The sequence below is a fragment of the Eretmochelys imbricata genome, chromosome 10 (assembly GCF_965152235.1).
Source record: "Eretmochelys imbricata isolate rEreImb1 chromosome 10, rEreImb1.hap1, whole genome shotgun sequence".
In the NCBI taxonomy this organism is placed as follows: domain Eukaryota; kingdom Metazoa; phylum Chordata; order Testudines; family Cheloniidae; genus Eretmochelys; species Eretmochelys imbricata.
Genome location: NC_135581.1, coordinates 73020809 through 73035963, shown reverse-complemented (window position 1 = coordinate 73035963; position 15155 = coordinate 73020809). Strand labels below are relative to the sequence as shown.

Sequence of the window (15155 nt, the reverse complement as noted above, 5' to 3'; positions counted from 1 at the left end):
CCGGTCACAGAATACGCTCAAAGTAAAAGTCAGCGCCATGCTTGCCAGCTTCAGGGAGTTTTAGTGTAAATCAGCAGTGAGGAACCTTGGAGCCTCCCCGGCCCAGCTGGAAATTCTTTTCAGTCTCTCTAGTTTGAACAGGCAGGGTGAAATTCACTCTGTGCAGGCCGGCATGCACTACACCGCCCCAGAGCCCCAAAGGCATTTAGACTCCTAATTCCCCTTGAAATCAATGGGAGTTAGGCACCTAAATACCTTTGAGGATCTAGCCCTCAGATACCATGGTGATAAGGGCAGTGTAACAATCCAGAGAAGCTACAATAAGGTTTTAAAACGTTTAAAAAAATGCATATTTTTCTTAGACATGGCCTAGAAGAGGACAGTGCTCAAACCCCACTGAAATGAAAGCCCACAGGAGCATAGAAACATGCCGTATTTTAGCAAGCAATTGTACTGCACACACCAGATACAACAAGCCAGCGAGGTTCTGAAAATCTCAGTAACACTTTTTAATATACAAGAATCAAAAGTACAGCAGTTTTACAGTGTAGGAAAATTTAATACATACTATATAAACAACATATTTACATCAGAAATCACTAGGACAGTGGCATTTTTTTCACAAATATAAATTAATATTAATTACTGTTTTAGTCAACAGGTTTAAAAGTCCACAATTTTACAGTAAGAGTCCTTCTCCCCCTTTGCTCAGGGGAAGGTGCAGGGGAAATGGATGAAAGTAGACTAGTACTTTTTTTTTGGATCACTTAAAGTTCATGTAAAGATCTCAAAGAGCTGTAAAGTACCCACTTAAGCTGGGCACTGCCCCAACACCACCTGTGGAGAGCAGATTTTTGGTCTGTGGGACTTGTGTTCTGGTGCAAATTCATAAGTGATGCAATTTTTACATGGCTTCCAATGGGGTTTGTGATGTCACTCTGAACAGCTGAAAAACCAAAACCAAACCAAGACGTTGCAACTTTTCCTTTGAGACGAGAGCAATTCACTGGCTGGCTTAGTGGGAGCAGCTGCACCACACGTTGACATGAACACCACACTGAAATTTATGGCTGTGGGGCTGTCCCCTTCCCACCCCATTGTCATTCAACTGCCTATTTCCAATGGTTGATTTTGTGGTCCCTTATTTGGGACACAGGGAGCGCGCCTGTGGGAAGGGATTATTTCTCTCAGATTTGATTTCTCCAGCTTCTGTAAAACCAAAGCCAGTTAAGATCCACCCACCATGACAGAACTCAAAATAATCCTTCCTTTAGCATGAGGCCTACATGACTTCCAAGTGCAACTCAAAAGGATGTGGACAAAGCTTTCACATTTGCATTTTTTGTTTCCTTCTGTTTTAAGAAAAACCAAAATACTTTTCATACTGATTGGAACCCCTGGAGGCCAAGCCCCTTGATTCGGATGCAGCAAACCCGTCGTTGGGCTTATGGTTGTTTTGCACCAACCATAACACTGGTCTGGCCAGTACTACCTTTTGCTACAACTTTATGGCACGTAACATTTTGTTAGGATTTCATGAATGTGAATGAAAAACAACGTAAATCGCTCTTTGCTCCTCCTGGCAAGGAGGTGAATTTAGTATTCACATTATAAGCCAACACCTCTATTTGAAAAGAAAGGACCCACTGTGAACATGCTAGTGTCCACCTGCCATCGCAGCTTACTGAAAACATGCCGGGAGAGACGCTATCTCTGCCCTCCACTACGAAAGGGGTAAGACATGGGGGCTAGTCCCCACTCCCTTCCTTCTATTGCAGAGAAATTCTTGCAGTGCCCTGGAAGAGGCATCAGTGCAACATGAGGTTGCCAGTCCTGGTTCCCTTGTAGCAAGCAAAGCCACTTTGCTTCTGTCTAGTTTTGTGGAAAGCTCAAAGAATGGGAAGCACAGCATTTCCCCTGCCACCAAACAGCCACATTTTGGTACCCTCCTAAATCCTCCTTAGGCTTAGTTCTGAGATGCCTCTGGGTGCCACTGACAAGACATACAACCCCACTGGGCTACACGGCCAGACCTCTTATAAAGGTCATGCTCTGCATGTCCCTTGGCACTGAAGGGGTTAAATTAATGGGGTGGAAGAGTTGGATACAGCCACCCCGCTGAGTATACAAACTTTTGTACGCAGGTTATGCACGTCACTGTGACCCACAATCACACTGTTCCCATTTGCAGCAAACCATGGTTGCTTTTGAATGATCTCCTGGGACAGAGATACCCTCATTAAACCAATCGGCTCAGAATGGATCAAGCATACAATGATCGTAACAGATTTCAGGGACTTCATCCCGTCAGCACCAAGCAGACAGGAAGCTTGGGCATTATTAGTGTTGATTTGCGTGTACCTTCCAAACTGCCAACGGAAGAGTTAACACCTTTGCCTCAACTGAGACCTGCCTTAACGGCCTCACCTCCAACCAGGCAGGGCCTTTGTCATAAGCACCCGCCCCGGGGTCTCCAACAATAATTGTGACCTACATTCATCCAGGAAGACACAGCAAGAAGGAAGTCAGCTCCCTCGCTTGGGCAGGCGCCTCAGCTGGTTTGGATGTATATGGCTGTTCACCCCTACAAGCGCCACAGGGAAATTCTTCCCAAAGGCCATTCTGGTCCTTACTCTGGGCTCTGCACATTCAAGATAATTTACCAGTAAAACACAGGCAGGAAATTAAAAATCCAGCTCATCTCAGGCCTTTAAAGGGAAGTGTGTTCTCATTTTGCCCAAATGAGGGTAACCCTGCCACCTTTTCAGGAACCCGAGCTCTGCAGCCTTTGCATTAAATTGAGCAGTTTGCCACTGGCCTTGTCTTCAGTACGCAGCTGCAGTTCGCATAGACTACAGGCCCCGACCCGAAATGTGCCAATTTAATCTGAATGGCCTGGTTGCTCATCTCAAGGTAGAGCCTGGCACTAGGGACCTGCAGTCTCCATGCGCCTTGACGCCATAGTAAAGATGATGGAGCTGAAATTAGGAACTCCTCCTGCTCTATATGTGACGAGTGCTTTGGCTACTCCTGACTTACTGGAAGCGTTCTGGTAAATCCCTCTGTGCGGGACATCACCCCTTCATGCTGCACCGTGATCCTAACACTTCGATGAATGCTTGCAGTGAAGCCTATTCATTTGGCTGCAAACCCATTCCACTCCCCTTACCCTTCTTGGGCTTATTAGATATCTACTGACTGGGGGGGGAGGGGCTGCTACGAGGATTTTAAACACTGAGAGTTTAGGGTTCTCCTTGGTCTATTGCTCACCAGAAATGTAAGTGCCGAGCGCTTATGCAAGTTCCCAATTTAAAGATACACAAGTTCATTCAATGCAGCTACTTTCCCCTCCTCATAGAGTTAGCACAGATCACTGGAACTTTGGCAGGTAGGTGGCCAGCTCACTGCTTTGTGCGAAGAGAGAGCTCTGCATGGAAAACCCCAGACAGCCAACTGCATTCACATTTAGCTCTGCATGGTGCCCTCGCCAAGCCCAGCATATAGCTTCTTACCCAAAATGTACTACAAGGAGGAGTAAAGACTGGGATCACCATTCTCCAGTTGGGCAAACTGAAGTGCAGAGAAGTGATTTGCCCCACGGTCAGAGCAGATCAGCAGCAGAGGAGTATAGAAGCCAGGATCCCTGACTCCCAGAGCCATTCCTCCACCACAAACCATTCAGCTTCCAGCCAATATGACTACATAAGGAACATCCTTATTAGCAGCAGCGACAGAGAAATGGGACAAGAGGGTTTGTGTTACGGCTTCCTGAGCCCCTTCCACTGGGAAATACTGTAACTGCCATTTCCCGTCTCACTGGTTTGAAGGGGGAATTAAGGCTCTGCTCAGGGACTCTGAATATTGAGGAACTCCACCTGTTTTAAGATTACCGAGGTGAATGTTTCCTATGTCCCTATCTGTGCTGCAGAGGGAGCATGATAATGCACAAAGCAGAACTAGTCTCTTGAAATGGATCAAGACATGAGAAATGGCCACGTGGGCAGGGAAGTGATGGATTCCTCCTACCTTTTTGAGTCACTCTGGAGGGGCCCCAAGTTCCCCCTTCCTCTCAGAGGACCATAAGAGAAGGGTCAGTTATTTACTCTAAGAGAGCCCTCCTGTCCATCTCCAAATGCATCCCACCCACACACTGGTTACACATAAACCCCAGCCTGACTGGGTTATGCCCACCCCACAGCAGCATGTGTCACGTAACGTCACGTCAGACTGGGCATACAAAGCTGTCTACAAAGTCTTAAGCAGCATCAATCCACGTTCTTGGTTCTGGGGAAAGCTCCGCAGCTGTGAAACATTCACAAGAGTCTGTCGGATGCAGCCTTCAACGAAAAACAAAACTAAAGCAAAGAATGACACCGGTTCCCCCCTGCGGGCAATGGATCCAGTTCCAATGCCAGACTGGAGAAGGGGCATACGAAAAAGGAATCCAGACCAGAACTAACAGCTGGGGAGAGCCCCTGCCCACTCCCCCAAATCCTCCTTCACCCAGCAAAACAATAGCAGCATGTTCAGAGTCTCCGGTTAGCGGTTTGGAAAAGCAGCCGCTGTTGCATCAGACCAAGTATTTCGGATGCGCTCTCTCCCTCCTCTCCCAGTCGCTTTATGTTTTTCGAACATTCCAGTTATAATCTGGATTGTTTTTCTGTTCTAATGACCTGTCCAGGGGCGACCTGTGATCCAGGGGTGACTTGGACTCATGAGGGGATTTTTGAGACGGGGGTGAGCGAGGGTCCGAGACTTGGGAGTGAGGAGGGGGAAGCGGCTGTTTGTAATCCCCCGATTTGTCTGTATGGAAGGACCGGTAATGGTCCGAAGGTCCCTGGCCGTGGTATCCCATGGGTGGCCTGTGATCAGACATTCTTCTGAATTCCTGCTGGTGGTAGTTCTGGGGCCTGAACTCCTCAGATCTTCGCCGCTTGGAATCGTGATGGTGTCTAGATGTAAAAAACGAACACACAAAATAAAATCATCTCAAGAGCATACTTATGCAGTCCCCCATATCCCATCCTGAAATATCCAAGGAATGTTCCAAATTCCACCCCTGAATAATGCTGCTGGTGATTATTTACTCAGCCCTGTAGGTGTGGATAGCACTCTGCAAACAAACAAGACTAGGTGTCCTTTGCCTGAGAAAGCCAGGAATCTAAGTAGTAGAGAGACTTGAAGCCTTTAAAAGCATTCTTGGGAGAATGCTACCTGGGTGTGTCTGCATGTAGGAGAGAAGAGAACTAGCAGCATGGTCGGGGAAAAGGGATTTACAGGGTAAAGCCAGAATTGGATAGAACAGGGGTGATCGAAAATAAGGGGAGGGAGGGAAGAAAAGTAAAGTCACCTAAATACCCTCCCAGTAAGCTTGTAACACACATGGGTTGGAAACTCCTGATTGGAAACACATACAAGCCGAGACCCAACACCGGACTGTCATGCTTGGAGTCTAAAGCCTTCTGGTGGAAAAAAACAGACTAGAGTTCATGTCTAAGCTAATTGGATGGCAAGGCAGAAATGAGAACCCACGTAATGATGCCAACTTCAGCGAGGCAGAGAAGAAACAAGAACCCAATTAGGTGACTAAGTCTGCGTTAGATTTGAATCCAGAATGCAAGTGCCAACAGCACACCCACCCCATTCCACTGAGCTCCCTGGCTCCCCCTTGTGGCAAGCAGGAAATGTATGTACAGTGGCTGGGTGAATGGTTGCAAACTCCACTTTGTGATAATCCACATTAACAGTTACCTGTCGTAATAATCTCTGTGTCCCCTGTGGTCTCGGTCACTGTTGTACTGCTCATACGGCCTCTTGCGGGAGAGGTTATTTGGTCGGTAGTTCCCGGAGCTTCGGTGGGGGTCGCCACGAGACCGACGATCCCCGTAGTGGTGATCCTTGTACCAGTGCTGCTCGTACTGGTGATGCCGTTCTCCACCCCAGACCTGGTTGCTGTTGCCACCATAGTTAAATTTCCGATCTCTCTGCCAGTCTCCTCGATCTGCAGTAAGAAAAACACAGGCCTGAGAGTCGGTCTCACCATCACCTACCCTATCCTCCAGTCGCAAGTCAGAACAGACCATGACACAGGTGGCAAGCTTGCAGTCAGTAGCAGGTGGTAATTCCGGGCAATGGTTTTTGTTTCCAGATGGCAGCTTTGTGGGTTCTATAAAGTCCCTTCTGAGGCTTAGACACAGCATGTTTATAATACAAAAAGTCATTGATGGCAGTAAATACCGATTTAAAGAGGAATCTTTTAAAGGGCTTAAGGTAAAAGGAAGAAATTAACAAAAGTAAAATTCATCTTGAATATCAGGGGGAAATACCCTAATTCTATTCTACATCCCTATAGCATCTGAGCACCTTGCAGTCATGCTTTAAGTAATATGACTCCTATCTGTTGCATGTGGTCTGTTCTCTCTCTCTCACCCTCTCCCCCGGGAACCCCAGAACTTAAAACTTGACTGGACAAAAGCCCTGGAGGACGTACTGCAAGGAACAATCAGGCCTTGGCTTGGGACGGACAGGGGACCTGCGAGCCTCATCCTGACTCTCTCACGAAGGACCCACCTGCGTTACTGAAGTGTCTCTTGTTAGGGTGACTGTAGTTGTCCCGCTGGTGCCCGTGCATCTGCTGAGGGTGCGAGGGGGGCAGGTGGAGTTTCTGAGAATGAGGGTTGGGAGGCAGGTGAGACTGAGACATGAGGGAATCCCGGCTGGAGCCAGAAGGCTCTGGGCGGAATAGCCTTTTGCTGCCAGCCATGTCCTCCTTCTTCTTCTGCTCCTGCTGAGAACAAGGGAGACTCTTCCAATACAATGGAATGAAAAAGATACGATGCTTCCCCCATTCAGTTGCCCGGGATACCTCTGGCAGGTTGTGAAACCCTGTCTATTGCACTCTGGATTCATTTAGAGCAGGGGGATTCCCGGCCAACTGGAGACCTGCATCTTCACTGGGATTGTGCTGTGAATTACTTCTGTGCTCAAGAAAGAGTAAGGAATCACTAGCGTTTGAGCCAGACCCAGTGTAAGGAAGGAGATGTGCAAGTTTCCACCACACACACATCTGTGCCAACACATCTTAATCCTGACAGACTGCATCAGCCCCGATTTCTACTCTTGAGTTGGAGACAACCCAATGTGCCACACCAACAGGAACAGTCCAGCAGGAGGCAACAATAATGACTGGACGAAAGGAGAGAGGAGCTTTCGCATGTAAAAAGAGTATCAAATGGCTAGCACTGTGTAGTTTATAAAACAGAGAAATAAGGAGTGAAGGTGGAGGTAAACAAAGCAAAGAGTTACAGAGAAAGCCAATCAGGGGCCTAATAACCCTGCACTGTCCTACAAGAGCTAGAAAGCACGGACATTTAAAAAAGCAACCAATCTGAAAGAGTATAAATGCATCCGTTGCTGAGCCCATGGTGCAGCTTCACAAACACAATTCTCAGGAGACAACAGCCCTTGAATTTTGACCCAAAGATTTATAGTGTATCAGTCACCATAAGCCACGGTACCAGTAGGACTGTGTGGTTATGTTACTGCAACAGCATCACAAATAGTGGCTAAGGCCAGGCAAGAGATGCGAAAACTCCCTGTTCTATACAGACGCTTCCTCACCAAGGGAGCACATTTCAGATCTTACCTCCTCTTCCTGGGATCTTTTTTTGTGAGCCATTTTGTAGAGTTTGTGCAATTTTCTGGCATCAAATTCTGTGAACTTGGACACAAATATCCAGAGGTTCCTGAAAGGACAGTAAGTTTTTCTATTAGTTACTAAACAGCAGTTTAACTTGTCTGCCTCATTTGTACAATCTGCAAAAGAACACCGAGCTAAGGATTACCAATTATTCCCTTCATCTGGCAGATGGCATGGGGGTACAGAGAGATGAAATGATTTGCCCAGGATTACACAGGGAGTCTGTGGAAAAGCTGAGAATTGAACCCAGGACGCCAGAATCCCAGTCCAGTGCCTTAGCTGCAAAAACATCTCTCCTTGTAAAACACTCTTCCAGCCTTTATATCAATAATCTTGGGCCTATCCTCCACTCAGAGCACAAGGCCATATAACAAGCAATGGGAATTATAAAAACACCCACATGGGGAGTGGAGAAAGAATCCCTTCCATCTTGCAAGGAACGCTGTTAAGATGATAAGAACGAAAATATTTTCAAAAAGAAAGCATCCTGCTGCTGGACTCTAACTCAATCTCTGACAGTTACCAGGCAAAGACCTAAAATCCAATACCCATTTCATCACGAATGCTGTTTCTTTTCTGTAAGGAATGCGATTTAAGCTACACTGATATCAGCACCTCTCCAACTGAAATGCCAAACCCATTTTTAAATTGATTTATTTTAAACTGGTGACACTTTTTAATGTGGATGAAGCCCTAGTCTCCGAGAGGCCCAGGACAGAATGGGCCGTGGTTCCTGACACACATACCGTCCCCCACAGTCAGCTTTCAAGAGGGTCTTTGAAACAGGCTGGGTGAAACACTGGAAGGGGAACATTGGAATTTGCGTCCTGAGCTGTAACATCCAGCACTCTCCATGAGCACTGAATTCACTTAAATATTCACAAACTAGCCAAAGAAAAACTAAATGGTCTGTTACCTTCTCCACAGTTTGATGTGCTCCTGGTCAGAGTAGGCTTTAAGGCACTCTGAGATGCGATCGCCAATTTTCAGGAGGCAGTTGCGAGTATGCTCCAGCTGTTCTTGCACTGTCAGTCCCTTATCTGGCTTATCCAGTTGCTTCAGTGCCTTTTTCACTGGCCTCATCCTTTCTTTGCACTTGGGTGAGCAACACAGAGCAAAAATTCTTTAATTTCATACATGGGTTCTACCCTCTCTGTTGACCTTCTCTCAACCAATCGCTGGCGGGGAAAATTCACTAATACTAGCTGTTAGTCATTCTTCATTTAGTTTTAAAATAAGGAGATGTCCCCCATGCAAACAGCAGACTTCGAAAGACATGCAGCATAAAGCAATGAGAGCTTGTCCTCAACATCATCCACCCACCCCTCTCCTCCTTCTGGAAGCACACAATGTGTTCTGCAAGTATTGAGCATGCACTCAGTCTGATATCCTGAGGACTAGACGCATAATCAAGGGACACGTTACTATTTATGCACTAAAGATAAAATACATAGGTTCAAGATCACTCCCAAAAATCACACTGACAGATAAAAAGGTTTTTTAACTACTGCTGTTAACAAAACTGAAAGAAATGAGAGGAAACCATCATTTTTCCTCTAGTTTGTGCATGTAACAGCACTTTGCCTATAGTCAGTTTCCCCCAATCATTTTTCACTCCTGGAGAAAATCTGTGCCACTGCGCATGTGCAGAATTTATGTTCTCTGCAGATTTCTTTGCTTCCCCACAGAAAAATGACTTTCTGACGGGGAAGCAAAGGGAAGCCACAAGAGCGGTCATACAACCCTCCCCAACAGTATGTTTCGAGTGCCTAGGGCAGCTGGCAGAGAAGTAAATCACTGTGGGGCAGGGGATGGGACTAGGAAAGACCTGGCTGGTGGCTCCTACCCTGCGCCAGGCTCAGCTGTTAGTCCTGGCTGGGCAGGACAGGACTTCCTATTCCCCTGCATGGCATCCAGGGCTGGGTCAAACCCACCCCCAGATTTCTCTCCCAGCTGCAGGAAGCTCTACAAACTCTACCCCGCCCCACCCACGCTTCCTGCACCCATCGCTCCTCAGCTACAGGGAGAGGGATCACTGTACAGGGAACTGCTGCTCCTCCATCTGCCCAACCCCTGTGCATTCAGACTCCCTCATACCCAGACCCTCCCAAGCCTCATCCTCCCACCACGCACTCAGAACCCCCTGATGAGCCCCACCCCGACGAGCCATCCCCACCCAGATCCCCACCCCACCAAGCCCCAACAACTGCACCAGAATCCCCACCCCACTGAGCTCCACTCCCCCAGCATCTGGACCCCCCACTGAGCCCCCCACACCCATCCCCTGCTGAGTTCTATCCCCTCACACCCAGACCCCCCCGCTGAGCCCCAACCATCTTCACCTGGACCCCCTCCAGAGTCCCATTACCACTGCACCCAGAACCCCCCAACAAACCCCTATGTATCCAGATCCCCGCCCGCACCCAGACTGTCCCACACACAACTCTCTCAACCCACACCTGGCTCCCCCCTACATTAAGCCCCTCCAGACTTGGATCCTGTCTTGCTGAGCTTGCCTGCCCACACCTGGTACACGTGGCATGGAGGGGCAGGGCCCTGGGGTATTTCTAGGGCAGGCCTGGTCCTTGTGCTATGTCAGGGTTGGGTGCAGCCTCACCGCTAAGTCCAAGTGCTGTGAGGGAGCTGCACAGTGATCTCCCACATCTGGGCAGCGAGTAGCCTGCACTCCCCAATGCCATGCTGGAGCCTCCACATTTATTTGACAAATAAAATTTCCAGAATTTTAAAATATTGTGCGCAGAATTTTTAATTTTTTTGGTGCAGAATTCCTTCAGGAGTACTTTTTATTCAGTAAGTTAGTCACTTTCCCATTGTTTGTGTGAGTCTTTCAGAGAACAAACAAGAAACGTTTTGTTTTTATTTTTTAAATAAAAAGGGACTGGAAAAAAACCAAAAAATGAGCAAGGGGCCTGAAGAGTAAAAACAGTATCTGAAACTAATTTGTTTTAAAAAACTGACTGGATTTCAAGTTGATAGCACCCTTTTTAAATACACAAGCCAGGCAGGTGAGAGTCCAGCATAAGAGACTATATTAAGTCTTGTGTTTGCAGCCATGCTCACCAGTCTGCAGCAGCGGCACATTGCTGAGTTTTCAGTTACACAGCTTGGAAAGCACTTACACTGGAACCTACTACTACAACCCAACGAGCAACTGTGGATCTACAGGACACACAAAGTTACTCGAGGATGGCCTCAGTATTCTTCCAGCCCAGGAATAATCTGTTAATCCCTTGGCTGCTGAGGAAAAGAGAGTGCCACTCACGGCTACAGGGTCACAACATTTGGCCTATGGCGGTCAACCCAGCTGTGGGAACAGAAAGCTTTGGTTTGAAAAAAGGGTGCTACAGTGGATCACGGTGCTGTACTGCCTCTGCTATGCCCCCTTCTGTCGTGTTCCCAACAGAGAGATGAAATGAGAGCATGCATTACCAGTGCAACTAAGTGGCACACACTCTAGAGAGGAGATATTCCAAACCTGTTTTTAATACTGTGCTTGTTTTCTGGGAGGATGGCTCCCTAAGGAGGCCTTGAGGTTTCTCCCATTTGAAGTCCCATGTCAGAGCCACCATCCTTTCAGCCCAGGAGAAGTCCTGGCTGGGACTCCTTTTGCCACTTGTCCACAGTGCTCCCAAATTAGCTGCAGGGGATCACTGTTAAGCAATGTGAAGTGCACCTTTCCTTCCAGGAGTGGAGTGTACTGTGTCTATAGAATCCCCAAGGGCTGCTTGCTTAGCAGTGGGGTCCAGGTTAGGGTAGTTAGTGCTGCTCAAACCTGGGCACTTAGGCAAACGAAGCCGCAGATATTCATAACTTACAGTGGTGTTAGTGTGCCAGGAAACCCCAGCGCACCCACAGTTGTGCCCTTGTCTCCAGAAAAAGATACTCACTATGCTGAACGTTTCCTGGTCCAGGTCATCATCCTCATCTTCTCCAATGGGGATGGGCTCACTCCCTGCAGTAATGTGGACAGGACCTTGAGATCGCTTCCCTTTGCTTCCAGACTTGTTCTCACTACCTTTGGCCTTGAAAAGAACAAAATGACAGCACTTTGACAGTGAGCCGAACCTGGGGATTCTGAATGGCCCACTGTGAAATCCTCGGTGACGACTACCAAAATTGCATGCCCCTCTGCAGCACCTTCCTCCCAAAGCTTTCCAAGTGCTTTAGAGTCATGAATCACACCTATGAGAGGAAACTGGAGCACAGACACACCTGGGCCAACGTTTTCAGAAGTGGCACCAGTGATTTGGGCTCCGTACACAGGAAGAGGCTAAACCCGCCTGTGAGGGACTGCACTGGAGAATTAGGGTCACACAGTGGGTGCGTATCCCCTGGGAAGGGCAGACCCCCCCCATGGCCTGATATTCCGCTGTACATCAGTGGGAACTGCACATGCTCAGAGCCTCTGGAAATCAAGTCCAACAGCTCTTCAGTTGGTCACCCCAAATCACTGACTGCTAGTGAAAAGGTTGAGCTGCCCAAACTTGTCCAGGAAATTGGTGCAAGAGCTGTCAACCGAACCTATGTCTCAAAGCAACTGATCCTGAGCTTCAGCCTCAGAAACTATCATTTCTCTCCTATTCCTGTTAGCAGCTGAAGGCCATGCCGCATTTCACTGGGAAGGGGACTTCCCCTAGATTTGAAATAAGGTCTCAGCTTTGACTTAAGACCGCAGAGTCATAATACACTAGCATTTGGTCTATACCTCAAGTACCCCAAGTCACTATTATGGAGCCTTTCACCTGTCCTTAGTCTGAATCCAGCTCATGGCAGCAGTGACCCAATGTCCAAGGGGCAATTGAGTTACATTTCCCACATAGCCTGAAGCCTGTGCTGACAGAATCAATCCCTGCCACCATGGGAACAGCCAAGATATTATTTCATGACCCCTGTGTAGGTCGGGTTATTATGGATAGATTTGAAGTCTTGAGCAATTCAGACACAGCCTGCCAACACCAAGATTAATTAAAGCCTTACACCCTTTGAACAATAAGCTCCAAACTGTTTTCTCTCCTTTTCTGAATGCCAGCCATTCCGGGATATTCTTCTGTTTGGGGATAGCTGTCTTTTCAAGTCAGTCTGAAAATAGCTCACTCCCTTTCACGCTCTATACTTCGTTCCCAAACCACAGAATAGGTCACCTTTTCCATTCCTCACTGCAGGTATCTTTTCCCTCCTATTCAGGGTAAACTCTCACTCCCAAAAATTCTGGGCTAAGAGGCAAAGAGCCCTCCCCAATGTTCACGAGTAAAGGATGCCCTAGCATCCTAGGGGTCTTTAGGAATGTTCAATCTCATAGTGTGTCCATCTCTGCGAATATTCCCTGGAGAGACTTCATTGCCCTCTCAGACAAACTGCTCTCCTTGACAGGTATTGGCATGTGCAGGATTCAAATCTGAAATCCTGAATGTGATCTCCAACATGTTTCTAAAGGTTACATGTAAGATATGCCTGGTACCTTCTCCTTCTTATCCTTTGTTTTCTTTTTCTCTTTTTCGCCTTCCTTTTCTTTCTTTGTGGTCGACTGTTTTTCCTTGTTCTCTTTGTTCTCTTTCTTCTTCTGTTTCTTTTTCACTGGGCTCTTTTCCAAGCCATCCTCCTAGGAAAGTAGTCACAGGCTCAAATTCCGTTCAGAAAGTCAGAGCCCCTCAACTCAGACACATTTTACTCTATAAACCTATATCTTGCAAGAGCACCTGATTCTTGCTGCTCATTCAAACTTTTCCTAGCTCTAATTAACCTAAGCAAGTCCAGAGCAGCCATCCGCCCAACCCCCACAAACCCTGCCTCTAAGGTTATTCCATCAAACTGGCATCATTCTGCAGCTGACTAGCAAACTGCAGCTACATATCACACTCCCTAATTTAATTTAGCAAGTCCATTGGTTCAGCTCTTCAAGGTAGATACTGATCAGAAGCACTAAGAAACCTTTAAATTATGTGCAGAGCGACTCAAAGAGAGGGTTTTTCCAGGACCCAAATGATCTTGGTAAACTCTGGCTTCACCAATGGCAGGTTTTCTGAAGAGGACAGTCTCTAAGCCAACAAAGGCTGAAAGTGGCCCACTTTGGAGCCCGTCCACAATGCTCCGAGCACTGGCTTAATGAGGTGGGTGGAGAAGGCCTCACCACCTCCTATGTTCCCAAGCAACAGAACCTGTTCCCAGGGCAGATCTGCCAGGCCCCCATTTCAGTTTAACGCTCTGTAGTTCCCCTAGGGGTTGTTTGGGGAAGTTGCAACAGGTGCTTTTCAAGTGTCGTTTCTGAAGCACCAACACAGTTCAAGCACCTTTGTAAAAGCCCCCTCCATCTGGGTCAACACACCTTGACTTCACCCTCTTCTGACTGGTTGTCCGAGTGCCGAGGAGAGGACAGGTCATTTCCATGCTCATCTTTGACTTTGGGAGCTTTGTTCTCTTTCTTCACGCGTGGTTTCCTCTTCTTCAGTTTGGTCTGGGGAAGAAGAGAAACCAGTTAGGGTTTGAAAACAACTTCCTGAAACAGAAACACCATCTCTCTTCCTCTAGGCCAGGGGTGGGCAAACTTTTTGACCCAAGGTCCACATTGGGGTTACAAAACTGTATGGAGGGCTGGGTAGAGAAGGCTGTGCCTCCCCAAACAGCCTGGCCCCTCCCCCATCCGATCCCTCCCACTTCCCACCCCCTGACTGCCCCACTGAGTACCCCTGACCCATCCAACTCCTCCTACTCCTTGTCCCCTGACCGCCCCCTCCCGGGACCCCCCGTCCCAATCACCCCCCGGGACCCCACCCCCATCCAACCCCTGCTGCTCCCTGTCCCCTGACTGCCCTGACCCCCTATCCACACCCCCATCCCTTGACAGGCCCCAGAACCACACCCCCTATCCAACTCTCCCTGTTCCCCATCCCCTGCGTGCCCCGACCCCTAACCACCCCCCAGGGACCCCACCCCCTATCCAACCCCCCGGCTCCCTGTCCCCTGACTGTCTCGACCCCTATCCACAGCCTTGCCCGCTGACAGGCCCTCCCAGGACTCCCACGCTTTTCCAACCCCCCCCCCCGTCCCCTATCCACACCCCCACCCCCTGACAGGCCCCCCCAGAACTCCCACACCTATCTAACCTCCCCCTGCTCCCTGCCCCCTGACTGACCCCCGGCCCCCTTACCATGCCGCTCAGAGCAGCATGTCTGGCAGCCGCACCGCCCGGCCAGAGCCAGACACCCTGCTGCGCTGTGCTGCCCTGCCCTGCAGGACACACAGCTGCGTGGGAGGGGGGACAAAGGGAGAGGGGCCGGGGGCTAGCCTCCCTGGCGGGGAAATCAAGAGCCAGGCAGGACGATCCCACAGGCCAGATGTAGCCCGCAGGCTGTAGTTTGCCCTCCGCTACTCTAGGCACTAGGTGTCCGTTTGGAGCATTAGACCACTTAATGGGCCACGGGAAAGGACACTGAGCCAC

The 15155-nt window shown here is 48.6% G+C and overlaps 1 protein-coding gene across 5 annotated transcripts in view; it reads right to left on the bottom strand.

Annotated features, from left to right (window-relative positions):
- Positions 1-485: 485 nt before the first annotated feature.
- The window catches only part of CHD2 (chromodomain helicase DNA binding protein 2), an 86108-nt gene continuing 71438 nt past the window's right edge, over positions 486-15155 (bottom strand). For 4 of the 5 annotated variants that reach the window (XM_077828230.1, XM_077828228.1, XM_077828231.1 and 1 more), the window contains 8 exons: positions 14043-14171; positions 13179-13319; positions 11608-11742; positions 8616-8794; positions 7646-7745; positions 6571-6787; positions 5752-6001; positions 486-4952 (listed from right to left, as the gene is read on the bottom strand). In XM_077828230.1, coding sequence (XP_077684356.1) covers positions 4619-4952; positions 5752-6001; positions 6571-6787; positions 7646-7745; positions 8616-8794; positions 11608-11742; positions 13179-13319; positions 14043-14171 — 1485 coding nt within the window. In that variant the 3' untranslated portion in view covers positions 486-4618. The remainder of the gene's footprint in view (positions 4953-5751; positions 6002-6570; positions 6788-7645; positions 7746-8615; positions 8795-11607; positions 11743-13178; positions 13320-14042; positions 14172-15155) is intronic. The other variant, XM_077828229.1, reaches the window with a different exon arrangement.